Source organism: Bos indicus x Bos taurus, chromosome 22 (genome assembly GCF_003369695.1).
Source record: "Bos indicus x Bos taurus breed Angus x Brahman F1 hybrid chromosome 22, Bos_hybrid_MaternalHap_v2.0, whole genome shotgun sequence".
Classification (NCBI taxonomy): domain Eukaryota; kingdom Metazoa; phylum Chordata; class Mammalia; order Artiodactyla; family Bovidae; genus Bos; species Bos indicus x Bos taurus.
The window spans coordinates 53,563,993-53,582,350 of record NC_040097.1 but is presented as its reverse complement, the minus strand read 5'-3'; the positions used below and the strand labels follow the sequence as shown (position 1 = coordinate 53,582,350).

The 18,358-nt window shown below is 48.2% G+C and overlaps 1 protein-coding gene across 1 annotated transcript in view; it reads left to right on the top strand.

Annotated features, from left to right (window-relative positions):
- Positions 1 to 1,155: 1,155 nt before the first annotated feature.
- The window catches only part of TRIM71 (tripartite motif containing 71), a 61,343-nt gene continuing 44,140 nt past the window's right edge, over positions 1,156 to 18,358 (top strand). Inside the window, exon 1 of the mRNA XM_027523274.1 lies at positions 1,156 to 2,230. Within this exon, the coding sequence (XP_027379075.1) occupies positions 1,355 to 2,230 (876 nt within the window). The 5' untranslated portion in view covers positions 1,156 to 1,354. The remainder of the gene's footprint in view (positions 2,231 to 18,358) is intronic.

Genomic DNA, 18,358 nt, shown 5'->3' with positions numbered 1-18,358 from the left:
AGGCGGTCAGGGCGCACAGCGCGAGCCAAGCCCGGTAGGCGCAACGCTGCCGGGGCCACCCGTCTCTCTCGGCGACTCGTTTTCAGAAAGAAGATGACGCGGGCGCGGGCCGGCGGCGTTGACCACGCGGCTCCTGATCTCACCGCGCTGGGCCGTTGCCGGTTCCACTGATTCCGGCGCGCCTCGGTGGTGGTTCCGTCCTCGCGGCTCGGGATCGGAGGGGGGGACCAAGGCGAGGGCGAAATGGCCCGATGACAAAGGAAATGTGATCCCCCTTCGCTGCCAAGGTTTCAGAGAGGACGGACGCGAGGAGGAGGAGGGGCGCGGGGCGCGCGCAGAGCTCGGATAGCATTGCACGACGGCTCGCGCGGAGCAGGCAGCGGGTACATCTAATATCTTCCTGCCGATGAATAATTCACGACGGCCCTCGGGGACCTGCGGCCCCGCGCAGCGGCGCGGCTAAACCGGAGGAGAAGGAGCGCGTGGGAGGCGCCCAGGCCCTACAAGGCCGGGGCAAGAGGGCCCCGGGCCGCGTGGGGCGCGCGTGCGTGTTAAGCGCCGGCAGCTCCGCGGGGCTCGGCGGGCGCGCGGGAGACTCCAGGCGCGTGGGGCGCGCGTGCGTACTACCCGCGTGCGGCCGCGGCGGGCCCCACTATCTGCAGCTGCGGCGGGGCTCACCGCCCTTGCAGAGAGGCCGCGCCCGGCCGTGCGCAAGCCCGGAGCGCAGCACGCCGGGCCACCCAGGAGCCCCTGGCCGCCGCGTCATGCGGTGGGGCGGCTGGCATCGCGCGGGGGGACAAGGGCTCGGCGTCGCGCCGCTCCCGCCTTTACTAGTTTGGGGAGCCTTCCTGTCCCAAGAAGAGACTAAATCCATTTAAAGAAAAGCCCACGCACGATATACTCGTCGAACCAAATTCTGCCACTCAAGCCGGGACTGGGATTGCACAGCGGACTTAACTTGGGGGTGGGGGACAATTCCCCTCGGCTGGCGAGAAGCTAAGCTGCAGCTGCTCCAGGAGTCCTCTGACCTCCCTGCCCCCGCTCGCCCCTCGCGTGTCGGGACTTGTTCCGGCGCTCCCGCCTCGGAAGGCGCACGGCTCCCGCGTCCTCCTCCGGGAGAAATCCTTGTCGCCTCTGGAAAGTGGCATTTAATGCCCGCTGCGTCGCGGGTGGCAGTGCGCGGGCCGGACGCGGCGAGGCCGAGCCGGCCGCGCCGCTCTGGTGCCGGCTCCCGTGCGTAGGCCTAATCGATGCCTTTTTTCTGAGTGAGTCGGCGGCTCCCCCACCCACCTCGTCGGCGCTCTCCTCCTCCTCTTCCTCTCTGGTCTCCTCCCTCCTCCGGGCCTGGTTGCAAATGGCTTCGTTCCCTGAGACCGACTTCCAGATCTGCCTGCTGTGCAAGGAGATGTGCGGCTCGCCGGCGCCGCTCTCCTCCAACTCGTCGGCGTCGTCGTCATCCTCGCAGACGTCCACGTCGTCGGGGGGCGGCGGCGGGGGCCCTGGGGCCGCGGCGCGCCGCCTGCACGTCCTGCCCTGCCTGCACGCCTTCTGCCGCCCGTGCCTCGAGGCGCACCGGCTGCCGGCGGCGGGCGGCGGCGGCGGCGCGCCGGGAGAGCCGCTCAAGCTGCGCTGCCCCGTGTGCGACCAGAAGGTCGTTCTGGCCGAGGCGGCGGGCATGGACGCACTGCCCTCGTCCGCCTTCCTGCTCAGCAACCTGCTCGACGCCGTGGTGGCCACGGCCGACGAGCCGCCGCCGAAGAACGGGCGGGCCGGCGCCGCAGCGGGCGCGGGCGGCCACGGCAGCAACCATCGGCACCACGCGCACCACGCGCACCCGCGCGCGGCCGCCTCGGCGCCGCCGCCGCCGCTCCCTCCCGCGCCGCCGCCGCCTGCGCCGCCGCGCTCGGCGCCTGGCGGCCCCGCAGGCTCCCCGTCGGCGCTGCTGCTGCGCCGGCCCCATGGCTGCAGCTCCTGCGACGAGGGCAACGCGGCCTCGTCGCGTTGCCTCGACTGCCAGGAGCACCTGTGCGACAACTGCGTCCGCGCGCACCAGCGCGTGCGCCTCACCAAGGACCACTACATCGAACGCGGCCCGCCAGGTCCCGCTGCAGCCGCTGCTGCGGCGGCGGCGCAACAGCTCGGGCTCGGGCCGCCCTTCCCAGGCGCTCCCTTCTCCCTCCTCTCCGTCTTCCCGGAGCGCCTCGGCTTCTGCCAGCACCACGACGACGAGGTGAGTGTGGGGACCGCTCCCGCGGGGGACTGAGGCCCGGCGACTTGGGCAGCGGGTCTGGGCCCCAGGGGAGCTGCGGGGGTGTTCGCAGGGGTCTCCGGGCAGGTCCCCGACTGAAGGAGAGAGTCTTCTCCCCCTTCCGGATTTTTACATTTTCCTTTTTGACTACGTGGCAGTCAACTGCCATGGAGCCGACGACCCTGTGTGTGCGGAGAAGAGCTGGCTTCTGTGTGCTGGCCACAGAGGGTCCCAGACGCGAACTTCCCCTCCTCCCGCTTCCATATCTAATTTTCTGGCTGGCCAAACGTGGTAATCGCTGTCTCCAGTATAGGCAGGAGCTGGGGTAACACAGATGTTTGACTGTGTAGACCTGGCCTCCGTGGCCGAGGGGACGTCCCTACTCTGCTCCCCCAGACAGCTCCCGAGGTTGGAGATACCCCCGCTCTTTAGAGACTTTGGTTTCCTCATTTCTGTTTGACAAAACGGGCAGGCTATTGTTTTAAGTAAGGCACGGGATGGAGGCGTGTGTGTGTGTGCGTGCGTAGATGTGGTCTTGTGGGGGTACACTAGAGGCCTCCTGGCATACTGAGGGCTCCTGTTTAGGTTTTTCCCCCACTTTAGTTTTGTTTGTTTAAAGTTCCTCGATGGTTGCTTTTAAGTAAGGCATTGGCCAGGAGTTAGGGGATCGAGTGGGTGAGTGTGGGGTACACGTGCCCGAAATGCCCTGGTTTTCCACGTGCGCGATCAGGAGGGCGGACTATACTTGTATTTGGGATACCTCCTTGTGTGGGATAAGCGGGCAGTTGCGGATCTGTGAGGGCCTTGGGTCTCCACCTCCCGAGGTTCCGTTTCCGTAACGTGGAGAAAAAGCGCGTTCTGGCCCCTGAACCTCCCTTGTGTGGACATGAGCCTCGTGGGCCACCGCTGCGCCCGGAGCTGCGCGTTGGGGCGGGGGGCGGGGGGGGTACCTTGCTGCTTGCCCTCACCCAGCTGGAAGTCCTCGGGCTGCCCTCGCCTGCCCCGGCTTCGGTCTCTCCGGGAACCGGTTTCCCAGGTTGGGAGGTGTCCCCACCCCGTTCAGCCTGTGGCTCGACTGCCCCTGGGGAACAAGCCGATCCCGGCTGTACGCGGCTCGAACCGGGCACGTAGAGCCCGCGGGCTGAAGGGCAGCCTTTGGGCTCACTTGGCTCTTGGCTGTTGGTGGAATAAACCTTTCTTGTATATTTTTCACCTCGTGTACCACTTTAAAGTTATTGGAGCCCATGAGTGGAAGGGGCCGAACGTTTTGAGGCTCAGCCTCTGCTGAGAGGGTCGGTGCCTTGATGGGATCTACCTGTAGTCCCTCGGGGAGACGTGATGCTAGACTCGCCTTGCAGGGGAATAGGAGTCCTTGTGGGAGTCGCCGCCTGCGAGGTGGGGTGGGCGTGCTGGCTGCGAGCGCGGCTGAGGCTTGCCCCGCGCAGCCTTTTCCACTTCTAACCTGTTATTTGGGGAGGAGGGCGGAGCTATTGCTTGCTGGCCTTAAGCCGGCTTCTTCTATTGGAAAAAAGTTGAAATTCTAATCTACTTCTTGTGGATCCCTCATTTTCAAAGTTTCTTTCTGGGTACGAAGCCTAGGCGGGCCGTTATTCTTTGCCTTCCTTTTTTAAAGCTTTGAATGGACTCTTCTGAAAGTTTTCCCACATTCAGGGCTGAATGTTTCTAGCAGATTCTTTCAAAAAATGGATTGAGGTAAAAGAGATCTGAATCCCAATCTCGGGAATGGAAAGAGGGAACCAACTCACTGGGAAGTTTAGTGTCAACGGGGAGGAGGCGGGAGAGGGCGCCTCGAATCCGCCCCCGTTTCCCTCCTGGCAGGGGCGTAGATGGAACCCTCCCTCTCAGCAGTTGAGTTTAAATGTCAGGTTTTATTTATATTCCCAGTTAAAGATCCGTATACGTTTTATTTGGGTTAAAACAGTACATGCTCAGTGTTGCCAGACTTGTAAAAGGTTTATATACTTTTCAAATTATAAAACCATTCAAATAGTATGGGAGTGTGTGAAGTGAGCGGTGTTCCCCTCACCCTGGGAGGTACCTGGATGCCCTGAACATTTCTATTTTTTAACGTGTGCAGTTCTGATGAAGTTGTTGGGCAGAGGCATTAAGATACTACACTGTTAGACCAACTAACCTTTAAAAACACGAAATTTTCTCAGTTTTGAGCAAACTCTACTCCCCCTGCCCCCCTGTTGGTTTTAAAGAAGAAAACTTGGAAATTAATTTTTAGACCTTTTTAATATTTCCTGGGTTTGGAATGTTACCGAATTTAAGTTTAAAGGGACAGACCAGGGCTGTGAATGGGAAAGTCAGATGTTCAGAGGAAAAGCACCTGGTTCACCCAGGGGGTCCCAGCCCTGGCCTAAATTCTTTCTCTCCTTCCAAGGGAGTGATCTTTAATAGTTTTGGAATGATGTGCCTTCAGAAAGCCCCTTTTCCGATTGGGAAAAGAGCCTGAGGTCACTATGGAAGATGACCGCCTTGTCCTCTGATAGTGATGAAAGGAATGCCTAAATCCGTGTGATTTTCAATGGGTACAGTCTGCTTCGATTTTTGAAATGTGCTGTTCTGAGTTGCTCCGGTGTCAACAGGCTCTATGAAATAATTCAGCTTGCCCTTGTCTTATGGTGACTGATGCCACCTGACCTTGGGCAAGGGGACCCCCATGCCTGGCTCTTCCCCTTTAATTTTAGGGAGAGTGCGTCCAACAGTTGGCATCGAGGAGGGTAGCCGGTCGGGTCTCTTCCCCCAAACTGCGTTCCTTAAGCATCCCCGCTAGCGTGACAAGATGGTTCTCTGAGCGTTGGTTTAAAACATTAACCGGAAAACTAAAAGAAGGGAGCTGGGTTTTCCAACGGAATGAAGGTTGCTTCCTCCTACTCTGTATTTGGTCCAGGCAAGAAACGAGAGTTTGGGTTTTTTGCCTCGGTGGCGGTCAGTCCAAAAGGCCTGCTGGCGGGCGGCCTGGCTGGGAATCGAGCGGGGGGTGGGTAGTCGGCGCCCCGGGACCCGCTGGCCGCGCGCCTCCCACGGGGCCTGGGAGTGGCGGGCGGAGGCGGCTCGACCAGTCCGGAGCCGGTCTCCGCCAGCCGTACGCGGCGGGCCCGAGACAGGGTCGGCAGGCATCTGCGGGGAGAACTGGGGCGCAGATCTGGACCGGAGCGCGCGGCTCCCGTCGTCACGAGGTGCCCTTAAATGTTGTGTTGCTTGCACGTGGGAAGCAAGCTCTTCCTTGGCTGCCTCGGAGGCGACACTGGGAGCAGAAAGGGTGTGTGTGTGTTCAGGGCCGGGCGGCAGCGCTCTGTAAATGGGAGAAGCTGAGTGGGGTCTGAGCCTGTTCCGGTCCCCGGAAAGGCCCTGTCACTTGGGAGTAGGGCAGGGGTGACCTAGTTGCCATCTTGAGCTGAGGGTTTCTTTGTAGACCCCGAAGATGGCAATGTTGGTTCCCAGTTAGGAAGGTGGGAGTGGGGGTGGATTTTCCTGAGTTTGCTGAATGGAAAGTGGGATGAAGGGACTAATGCAGTTTATTTCTGTGTGTGTGTGTATGTAACAAACTCCCTGGAAGATAGGTTCTAGAATTCCAATTCAATATGATCCTAAATGTTGACCCCAAATATTGAGGAAACCACTCTCCAAAAATCAGCTCCAAACAACCTGGAGGAAGAAGGTTTGCTGCCTAAAATAATTGATTGTGGAATGTACTCTTGTATCTTATTTTGAATAAGTTCCTATGAATGGCGACTTTACCCGAATTGGCATCAATATATTTTATTCTGTATTTGCAGAGGCTAAGTTTTCTCAGGCATGCATCCCTTTGTGTTTTAAAATTATGTGTGTGCCTTGTAAATTGTAAAATTTATAGTAAGAGGTTTTTTTGTTTAAGGACAAGAGTAAAAAATGAGTAAAAATGTGCATTCTAGTTGTTTCTGCTCTGCATCCTCTACCAGTTCGATAGGACTTGGTAGATGTATGTCTACTTAGCACACACATCTCACCTATTTACCGGAAAATCAGACCTTCCATACCTTGGAAATAGTTGGAAGGTTCCTGCTTTGAATCCAGTTCAGCAGGTGGATATTTGTAGATTGAAATCTGTTGAATTATGAAAATGTTTGAGGAAAACCTCCGGGAGAGAAATGTTCACTATTGACTTGTCAGTATGTTAATTTTGAATATAATCTCTACACTGTGAACTTTAAAAAAATATTCACATGTGATTGGAGGAATGTGCCTGGTCTTCCATAAACTGCACAAAGATGAGTTTCACCAACATGGCTCCCAGGCAAGTGGCTAGTTTGGCAAGCTGTGCTGGTAAGGTTGCCTCACAGGCACAGCCGAGAGTCAGAAAGGATGCTGGTGATCCTGAGGCTGTTGTGGAATAAGTGCTGTCTCTGGAGACTTAGGACCAATTTTTCTTGTTAGGGAGTAAACACTAGTTTGAGAGTTGCATAGACTTAGTTTTGGTCTACAGGATCTTTATTTCCAATGCTAGGAATATATATTTTGCAAACAAGGAAAATATTTTAGGAAGAAAATGGGTACTTTCAGTTCGTTTGATAGCACTATACGTTCTTTATGATTCAGTGTTTACAAGTTAAATAGTTGTAGGACTAAAGCAGTCTGAAAGTGTTTAAAGACTGAGTAAAATTGCCTTTTTCCATCCCAGCTTTCCTTCCCATTTTAGCTACTTATAAATGCTAATTCCAGGGAGTCCTTTTCAGATTTCAGGGCACTAAAACCAACATTAAAATGTAGAGTTTCCTAATTTCTCTGCACATGTAAAATTTTGAGCACAACTGTTTTGCTTCTTATGTTTTCATTAAAAAAAAAAAAAAAACAAACAACCAACTTCGCATATGTAGAAAGGGAGTTAGCTTTGGAGGAAGCCATAAATGAGGTGAAATGGTTCAAATTCTTTTGTTGTTGAAGTAGTTTGCCAGGAGAAGAAAGAGTTTATAAACTTTTTCTGCTTATGAAGACTTTTAACTTACTTGATAATTCTATATAGCTCTCACATTTAACCCCCTCCAAATTTTATTTCCTTTGGGGCTTACTGAAGTCACATGGGTTGCTTATTCTCACCAGTTCTCTCACAGGGCAAGGTTTATTTCAGATGTATTCATTCTTAGGGAATAAAGGACCAATTCGATGTCATTCTTCATGACACTTGAACGAAAGATTGAGAAGAATTCTACCACTCAGACGGTTTCCTCCTGCCTTTCCCCATAACACTAACAAAGAGTTCAGGGCTTGACTCACTGAGGCTGTTTGTGCCACCTCTGTTGTTTTGGAAGGGAGGGAAAAGGTACTGATAAGAATTACAGTCGCCCAAAGGGAGCAAGATGCCACCCTCGCAGCCCACTCTGTTCTGGCTTCCCTTGAGCTTTCAAGTTTTGTGACTTGGAGGAGGAAGCCTGAGCCATCTTTCCTCTTCAGCTGATGCGACCTCCCGCTTCTTCAGTCCTAAATTATTCTCCTCCCTTTGAGGTTTTGTCTGTATCCACAAACCTAGTTGACTGAAACCAGATTGACTGTTTTGATTGACAAGGCTCTGACTTGTTAACAGAAAAATTGGGAGGGGTGTGGGGGGTTGAGCGTAGGCAATTTACATCTGAAACTTTGGCTTAAACCCTATTCCAGCGTAATTCTTTGCCTCCTCAGAGGGCATCTTCCACTTCCTTCGTGTTTTACTTTGCTTGCGGTTGGCTTTGAAGGTAGGGTGGAATGAAACAGGGGAAGACCCCTAACTCCTGGCTTTCATCTCCCACTCAAAACCAGCTGAAATTTGGGGAGATTCTGGTTTAATCTGAAGCTATCAGACCAATGTTTTGTTTTGTCCTCTTTTATGTAGATTTTTCTTACCTGAGTGTCAGTTCCTACCAAGTGAGTCCTGTTTTTAGTACATCTGTATAATGATCCCAGTTTAAGGATCAGTAGACATGAGAAATTAGTAATTTGTTCAAAAACAATATTCCACACAGTTGCCCTAAGGAAGTGGTGGTCTTTTTTTTTTTTTTTTAATTAAGTTTTTATTGAAGGATAATTGCTTTGCAGAAGGAAGTGGTATTCTTTAGTGATACTGCTTTCAGTAATATACAGACTACAAGTTGAAGTTGTAAATATTGGGAAGAGGAGTCCTGATCATGAATAAGGGCATAATTTATTTAAAAATTTTTTTTGGCTACACCAGGGGGCATGTGGTATCTTAGTTCCCCAACCAGGTATCAAACCCACGCTCCCTGCAGTGGAAGTGCGGGAGTCTTAACCCCTGGACTGCCAGGGCTAAATTCTTGACTGTGATTGCTTATCTGACAAACTTGTGCAAATTGCACATTCTGCCGACATTAATGGGACTTGCATGAAGCAGAGCAGTGTGCATGAGACAATGAAGTGGATCAGGTCAGTTGTGTAGACTAGGGGCTCCCTTCCTGGCTCCCACACCCTATGAATTTTGAGGGTCCCTGAGTTGGTTTTGAGCCTCTGTCAAAGGTCAGCAACTGTATCCTTTAGTTGTCACTCCTGAAAAGTTCAGTCAGCCGTTTCCTTCCATCTAGCCTTAACTGTTCACAATTGAAGATGTGTGTGTGTGTGTTTTCTTTTCTTGAAATGACAATAGGTTTTTGCAAACTTCTTTCATATCTTTGACCAACTGACATAATTCTAAAGGTGTTCTTCTAAGAAAAAGTCTGGACACGGAGATTTTGCTGCACATGGATCTGATAGAACATCTTCAGCACAGGTGTTTAAAAAAACCAGAATGGTGAAGAGGTGGCATCAGCAGTCATGATTACGGTGTGTTTGGGCAGACCACATTGAAGATTTTGGTCTGTATCCTCTACCTCTCTTTAAGATAAGTGTCAGAGGAAGATCTTTTTCTGAGCATCATCTCTAGGCTTGTACTGGATAAGTGCTGAGCAGAAAAGTGGATATAGTAGAGGACATTTTGGTATAGTTGGAAAAATGTTTTTTTTAGGTTTATTTTTACTTAACCACTCTTAGACAATGTGGTTTTGAGATTTCTTGTGCTACCTTAGTTTTCTCATCTGTAACACTTAGCAGTGTTGTAAGCATTCCAATTAATATATTTAAAGTGTCTTATAGCACACTAGAAGGCAATTGTAAATATTTTTAAAATTATTTATTTACTTATTTGTGTTGGGTCTTAGCAGGCATGCCGATTTAGTTGCTCCCTGGCATGTGGGATCTTAGTTCCCCAACCAGGGATGGAATCTGCTTCACCTGCCTTGGTAAGCCAGATTCTTAACCACTGGACCACCAGGGAAGTCCCTGTAAACATTGTTTTTAATTTTTTTAATTGATGTGTAGTTCATTTATAATATTATTAATTTTGTTAAATAGCAAAGTAATTCAGTTAATACATATATACATTATTCCTTTTTTTAGTATTTGTTTTCCATTATGGTTTATCATAGGATACTGAATAATGGTTCCCTGTGCTGTACAGTAAGAGGACCTTGCTGTTTGTAATTAATAAGCTGTTGAGTTTTGAAGCAGACTCCTCACCCCATCCTTTTGCCTCCAAAGAGGATGCTGTAGAAGAAAACTGTTTGCCGGTGTTGGAAACTGGCTTCTGTCAGTTTACTCTGGTCTAATTGGAAAGATGCAGTGATTCTTTCAAGTAATGGAAGGTAAACTGGAGAGACATGCATAAACTTCATTTCACTCTAGAAAAACTAGCCCTCAACTTTAACTTCTGGTCTAGACCGTCTTTGGGTTACAGGGCTCCCTGAGCCCAGTGGAAAGATGGGCACAAGTGTCTTTACAGGCTACATCAATGCTTGTGGCTTTTTTATTTTTGGTGGAAGGCCAGTGTTTGTGTTTACATTTTATATGATGTGTTGAGAATCATTAATCTTTAAAGTCTTGATTTTTGGGGGGACCGTGGCATTTCAAGGAAAGAGATCAACTTGCTCAAGGGAACAGTTTGATTTCATAGACTGGAATATTTTATAAGCTCTAATTTCACGGTGTTATCAGTTGCGTGTTTAGGTGTTCCCGAAGAGGAAACTTCAGTTATCACAAGAAAGGCCTTAAATCATTATAGAAAAACTGCTGCTTTACAAATGGGGAGACAGGCTGGGGTGGTGAAGTGACTTTAGCAGGAACTTGCCTGGTCCAGCACTCTGCTCTGCTAATTTATGTACAGTATTTGGCAAATATATTATTATGTCTTAAAATATTTCTGTATTTATGTGGCTGCACTGCGTCTTAGCAGCGGCATAGGAACTCTTAGTTGCAGTGTGTGTAACTTAGTTCCCTGACCAGGGGTGGAACCTGGACTCTGCATTGGGAGTGCAGTCTTAGCCAGGGAAGTCCGGAATTATATTTTTGAAACTAGTCCTTAAAAGTCTGAAATTTAATGCTAAATTTATTGTTTGAATCTTTAGCTTCTTGTGTTTTATTTTGGTTTTGGTCTTTTTTTTTTTTTTTTTTAATAAGGAGAAAATTAGACATACATGTAATTTACAGCTGGAGCCTTCCTGGGCTCAGTGGTAAAGATGCCAGCTGCCAGTGCAGGAAACACGGGTTCAGTCTCTGAGTTAAAAAGATCCCCTGGAGAAGGAAAGGGCAACCCACTCCAGTATTCTTGCCTGGAGAACTCCATGGACAGAGGAGCCTGGTGGGCTACAGTCCATGGGATCACAAGGAGTCAAACACGACTTTGTGACTGAGAATGCACGCACAGGTACAGCTTGGCAAAAGCAAGTGTGACCGTTGTTGCTGTGACTGCCTCTCCTTCTAGGGTTAATGTGTTGTCAGAGCAGTAATTTAGCAAGGAAGAGGCCTTGAGTTTAATCTCTTGAAATGATGCATAAGTCTCATAGGAGGTCTCTCAGTATCGAAGTGAGAAGGATGCTTCCTCTGCCAACCACCTCTAACACAGGCTCACCCTGAGGCCTCAGCACGTCAGAGCAAATATTCTAACACCAGTGGGTTTGGGGCTTTTATGCCAGATCTGGCCTTGGTTGATGTTGGTGGCCTTAAGGACCAAATTGAGAAAGATGATTTCTGGATTGCTGGTTCCCAGTGGTGATGGAAAATGGTGGTGCTGCCTTTATTTTCTTATCAGAAACAAAGGAGACTTCTTTTTCAAGCCACGGAATGGGAAGATGCTTGTAGCTTCTTGGTAAGAAGACCTGGGCTCACAGCCCAGTGTCACCCTGAAGTAACTGAGACCTTGGACAAGTCACTTATCCTTGATTTCTGATCTTTCAGATGGAAATGGTTGAAGTAGTTTTTGAGAACTTTATGGAGGGAAGTTATGATTTACATGAAGATGCTTTGAAGAAGGAGCTAGAAAAAATGTTTTCAGTATCGTGAAAAAAATTTGGCTTCAACGTTTCCTGCAAGTTGCAGTCAAACGGGTAAAATTCCTTCTTCATGAAATTAAATAAGCTGCTTATCTTTCTTAAAAAATGTTTTCTGGTTGATGGCCAAATGATATTTGATACCATGAAATAATTGGGGCAGTTCCTTATTGCTGACAGAGGACTTGATGTGTTAGGATTTGTCATCAAAACACTTGGATGTCTGCTGCTTAGAATTGTGCTCTTTGCCAACCTCTGGTTAGTCTCGCTGGGAGGATGAAACTGGAAGAAAGTTGTTTGAATGGGGCAGAGGGATTCTTGGCTTCCTGTGTGTCTACTTTATATGTGGTTTTATTTACATTACTAGAGGAAATCTAAATGTTAAAGCAAGCTCTCATGGCCTCTGAACAGGTTCTGATAGGGAGCTGAGTTTGGGCTGAAAGACAGGAATCTAGGAGAATGATGGGATTTAGGTAGAAGATGGAAAGAAGGCAGGAGTGGTTTTTGGCTTTTAGCAGCTGCATTGGCTTGACTATAGAGTGTTTGTGATTGCGATCTTTTATCTGATTTTGCCTTTCAGCATCCCTAAGAAAGGTGTTAGGCTCCCCCTCCCCATCTTGTAAAATTGAAGTATAGTTGATTTACCGTAGTATATTAATTTCAGGTGTACAGCATAGTGATTCAGTATTTTTATAGATTATACCGTTAAAAGTTATTCCTAAATAATGAGTATGAGTTCCTCTGCTGCACAGTATATCCTTGTTGCTTGTCCATTTTATACACAGTACTCTGTCCCTCTTGATCCTATGCCCCGATCTTGCCCCTCCCCGCTGGTAACCACTAGTTTGTTTTCTGTGTCTGTGCGTGTTTCTGTTTTGCTGTTTCCTGTTTTTATTTTTTAGATTCCACAAATAAGTGATGTCATACTTTTTGTCTGACTTTTCACTAAGCATATTATATTCTCTGGGCCATTTACATTGCTGCAAGTGGCAAAGTTTCTTTTTGTGGCTGAGTAGTGTATATATCTCTTTTATCCCTTCATCTGTGGAGGGACACTTCAGTTGCTTTCTTGTCTTCGTTATGGTAAGTAGTGCTGCTGTGAACATTGGGTGCAGGTATCTTTTTGAAGTTTTAATTTTTCCAGATACCTATCCAAGAGTGAAATTACTGTAGTTTTAGAGGTCCATTCCTTTTTTTTTTCCTCCTGCCATCTGCACACCTTGCGTGATCTCCCTTCCCTGACCAGGGACCAGACTCAATAGCTGCAGTGAAAGCACTGAGCCCTAACCGCTGGACTGCCAGGGACTTCCCTTTTTAGGAGGGTGACTATTGATAAGTAGAGGAAATAGCTGAGCTTATCAGTCTGGAGCCAGAGCCACGTTTAGTTACTGTAACAGGTAATTTAACGTAAAGCGTTATTGACTGTTATTTGAGTTCTTCGTGAGTTTTTAGTTGGGAAATTGCAATGCAAGGAGAGACACTACTTGCATGCCTGGCTGGCGGGTAGCAGCTGTGGGAAGCAGCTCCCCTCCTTGGGTTGGGAGATGAGAAGAGGAAAAAGTTGGGAGTTGTTAATACTCCTGTGGGTTCCTGCGGGTCGGGTCAGCGTTAGAAACCTGGAATCAGGTGCTGCCACTGGAACGACTCGTGACGCTGGGTTAGAGAAGTCTGTTGAAGGAAGTGCACACCCAGGAAGCAGAACTCCTAGAGCAAAACCTTTCTCCCCGTCAAGTTCCCTAGTGTCGGAGTCACAGGGATGCAGCTGGCAAAGCAGAGGTGTGGCCCACTCGGGGGGTGGGTTTAAGCTAAGAAGCAGTCAGAGCTCGGTAAGCAGCACTTCGTGGAAGATGGACTCCCCCCTTGGTGCTTGATTCCATTTGAAAATTTCATGAAAACGTGGGGGAGACCCTGGGCTGAGGGGGACTAGAAGGTAGCCGGAGTTAGCAGTGCCCAGTCCCGTCTGTGTGTTCACACTCGTGCTAACCCAGCTTGCTATTTGCTAACCCAGCGTGCTAACCCAGCAGGCAGCACTCAGCCGCGCCCTGGGCTTGCTTACAGGGGGGACACAGCCTCTGTTGTTCCCAGACCTGTGTGTGTCCTCCCGTGTGTGTACGTGGTCAGGCTTTCCGTCGTGTCCGACTCTTTTTCGACCCAAAGGGCTGTAGCCCTGTTTCCTTCTCCAGAGGATCTTCCTGTCCCAGGGATTGAACCCACATCTCCTGTGGCTCTTGCATTGCAGGCTGATTCTTTACCGCTGAGCCACCTGGGAAGCCCTGTGTCCTCCGTACTTGTTTGTATAAATTACACAGTTTTAAGTAAAAATGAAATCGGTGCAGAAAATTTCTGTGTAAGCAGACCTGTATGCCTATGAACTCAGCTTTGGTGGAAAGTAGGAGGCCCTGGGGACAGAGCAGTGAGCAGAACAGCCTTGAATCCCTTTTCTTCATGGGGCCTGTTTATCCAGCCAGCTTGCTACTGGGGGACTCGCCCTTCTTCCGCAAAGGCAGTGCTCTGGGCCAACAGCTCTGGTGTACAGGGACTGCTGTGGGAACCTCCCTGACTGCACTCTAGACCCTTCCAGCCCATCAGGGCTCTGACCTCATGGAGGGGAGGAGCCTTGGCCCTGCAGGAAGGAGCTCGGGTCCCTGCTTCCCCTTCCTCTCCTCCGCCTTTGGGATGACCTGCCCCCCAGGCTTTGCCCTACAGTTGAGGGGGCAGTTTCAGCTGCAGAGCCCAAGGCTGAGAGGGAAAACCTCATTTCTGACTAAGTTCAGTGATTTCTTCTTTAGTGTTTTTGGCATTGGTTTTTGCGTATTGAGGTAAACATATACATCGTAAAATTGATCTTTCTTTTCTAGCGTACACTTCTGCACCTTTTGACAAGGGCGGAGAGTGCCATCATTCCAGGCTCTAAAGAGCACCTCATCACCCCACAATACCCGTCTCAGAGCCTCAGGCAGCCTCCGACCTCTTCTCCAGTCCTCTGGTCTGGTCTTCTCCAGAAGGTCATGAAATGGCATCTGAGAGTGTTGGATCCTCGAATCTGGGCCTTTTCCACTTGCCAGGCTGCGTTCACAAGTCCTCGCAGGTGGCAGGTGGCTGGTGTCAGTGGTTCCTCCCTATTTCTTGCTGAGTCGTTTTCCACCGTATGAATGTACCATAGTTTTCACATTCCCCAGCTGAAGGGCGCGTTGTTTCCTGTTTTCAGCCATGGTGACTGTGTTGATGCCTGAAATAGGAGCAGTGCTGTGTTGAGTCTTGGTGGTCACTGTCACCAGCTGGAGTCCCGATTTTCATCCTGGAACATTTGTCAGCAACGTTGAGTGGCTCTGAGACTAGTTCCCACATCACTCTGTAGGATGCTAACAGTTGCATTTGTCTGCCTAGGGCTGTCTTTTCTGTTTGAGGATCAGATGGGGTATTGCCTGATGAAAAAGTGCAGGGTACACTACATATATATTTACATGAACAAGGACTCACTGTAGATCACAGTGGGTGATCTGTACTCAGTGTTTTGTATTAACCTATAAGGGAAAAGAATCTGAAAAGGAAGGAATATATACTTTAACGTAGGTGTGAAACTGAATCCTTGTGCCATACACCTGACACTAACGTGATACTGTAAATCATCTTTTCTTTTTTTAATACAAAATTTAAAAATATAAGTGAAGACAGAAATTCAGAGTTGCAGGAGCTGCTTTGGAGGCTGTGCTGCAGGGGACAGGGGAAGCATCTGTCTGCCCCCCAGTAGCCTCGCCCTTTGTTGATTTTTTTTTTTCCCTCTGCCCTTTATTAATAACTTTACAGAACAATTCTCTTTGGTTTTTATTTCCATTTTATTATATTAACTTTATCAGAGCTTTCAGGAGGCATATACAAAGAGGAAAATTTGTCTTTACCAGTTTAACCAGATTTTTTAAAAGCTACATGGGTGCATGTAAAAAATAAATATAACTCTGATCAGTGATGGACCACCCCAAATATCTGGAGCTTTTAGGGGAGTCCTGGAAAGAATTGCTTCCGTGGAGTGTAGATGGACAAGTGTCTCCATTGTAAATGGGAGATTAATAGGGGAAAGGGACGTTTCATATTGAGGTTGTTGATACTTATGGTGGTGAATAGAACCAAGTTACGAGGGCCTAGCAGAATCCTTTCCGAGCCCGAGATAGCAGTTCCTTGTAGGCAACATTTGAGGTTCACAGCAGCTGCTAAGTCTCTAATCTTGTTATTCTCCCTTAAGTATGCTGTACAGTAAAAAGACAGGTGTGCCTTGAGATCTAAGAACGGAGGTGAAATTGTTAATTACATTGAAATCTTAGTAACATACAGGAACATGCAAAGAACGGCACTCTATCTGGGCATCTCAGACTGAAAATGCAGCTTGTTTAGAATTGGGAAAGTAACCATTTTTCCCTCATAAAAGGGATGGTGTTCACACTTGACTGTTTCCAGCATTCATATACGTGTTTTCTCCCCCTGCATTGGTTGTATGGGGTCTACTGCAGAACCAAGCTCAGAATTTTTCTGAATGTAATGTTCATCAGTGTCTATTTGTTCTAGCCTCCTGGAACTTACTTTCAAGGTTTTTTTTCGATGGTTTGCCTGTTGGGATGCAAAATCAATTCTCTTCTTCTCCACCAAAGGAAAAAAAACGTCGTGGAAAGCCACAGATAAATATATGGGAATAAAATCTAAGAAATGCATAAGATGGAATGATGAGGATGAGGAGGAGATATTTGGCCTTAGTTTGGGAGAAAGGATTGCAAATACAATACAAGCCCCGATGTTGGCTTGTATAGCTTGGTGAGGCTTGGGTGTTGCATGGGGGGAAGCCCACAGTGTTCTGAGGTTCCAACAGGTTAAGAAAACAGGAGTCTAAACAAATAATTGGGGCGGTATCTCTGTCCTGTCTGCCAAGCTTTTCTCATTTTGGTTCCTTGACTTTCAGTTAGCATTTGCACATGTTGCCACTCACGGTGGGAAGGTCTCATCCCATCTTGGGGGTAAAGGCAGACAGGTTTGCCTCAGTGACCTCAAAAGAGGAACCCGGATGAGTGCGTGCTTAATAAAAACCTTTCAACATTTGCAAACATTTGATCGGGTCCATGAAAGGGGGAAGAGGTAACAGTTTTGTTTAAAATTTGTGTTCTTTTAACAACATTGAGAAGTTTTTTTCCTTTCTTTCTTTGACTGACTTGGGTTTTTTTCCCTTAACTGAGTTTTGTTTTGCCTTTTCCTTACCTGAGTTGTGCCTAAGACTTCCCAGCGCTTGTCATTCGGGTGGTGATTTTTCTGAATACGTATATGTCTGTGACTGTTATTTATTTGACCTTTCCTTCCTTCCTTCAGCCTGCTCAGCTTGTAGTTGCTGGATGAATGAAAAATTGAGAGTTTTCTCAGAGCGACTTTGTGTTCTCTCCCAGGAATACTTGATTTGGCCCACTTAACTCGAATCCTTGTTTTTAATTATACAAGTAACACATAAATATCTTTGTTAGGATGATCTGTAAGAAATTTTTTTTAAGTATACCCCCAGACAAAGTGTGTAATTTGGGTGTGTTTCCTACCAAACCTTTACAGCTGTTCACACACACACAGACACACACACACGGAGTATAGAAATACAGTCTTAATATAGACATTTTCCTGTACTTACTTTGCTAGTGATTACTGCTCCAGGCTTGGTGTTCGTGCTGTGGAATTTATTTAGCTGTTCCTTTATGTGGGATTTTTCTCTGCATTGGCCATTGCCACTTATTTGTGTCCCTGTGACTCAAGAGCCCCCCAGCCAGGGACTTACGCAGATACCAGCAAGCCACATTTGAAATGTTAATTTGCCTTCCTGCCAGCCACATTTCCTCCCACCCAATCCGGCCCTGTTGCCATCAATCTAATGGGAGAAAAATGGCTCGTCCGTTGACTGACTTCGCATTTCTGTGATTGCTGTGGGGCGGGTGTCTTTTTGTTTATTGACCATTTGGATTCCCTCCCCAAATTGCCTTGGTTCCTGGGCCTCTTTTCTGGGTTTAAAAAAAAAATCAATTCGTAGGCATTTTGGATAAATACTGCTCTTTCTTCCAGCAGATTTTTCAGAGTCCTTGGCTAGCCTCAGTTTAATTTAACTTGGTATACATTTTAAATTTCAGTACTTGGTATACATTTTAAATTTCAATACTGACGATTGTCTTTCATTGTCTCTGCATACTGTGTCTTTAATCATATCTTACAATATTTTCTTAGTGTATCTTAGGAGGTGGGATCTAATTTTATCTGGAATGAACAATGATCCTGAGGTCCTGACTGTGAGTGAACGGTCTCATTTCCCCTCTTTCTCTGAACCCTTAAATTTCTGGGAAACAGTTGTGACTGTCCACGGGGGGCGAAGAGAAGGGAGTATTAAGACCTTTGCTCAGTGAATGCCAACTGGGTTGCAGTTTAATGTATGTATATTGGATGTTCGTTCTCTGTGGTCCTATACAGGTGATCTCTTAAAAATCTCTTTGGTGTTGGATGGCTATTAAGGAAATAGACAGCAGGTAAATGGTAACGCTTGGTTTGGTGTAGGCCCATTAGACATCAGTCAGTGGGCTTTTGTTTGTTATTATGTTTTTACAATTGTATTTTTAGCTGCACTAGGTCTTGGTTGCTGCTCGTGGGCTTTCTCTTGAGATGGCTTCTCTTGCTGTAAAGCACGGGCTTAGTTCCCTTGTGGCCTGTGGGATCTTCCTGGGCCAGGGACAGAACCTGTGTCCCCTGCTTT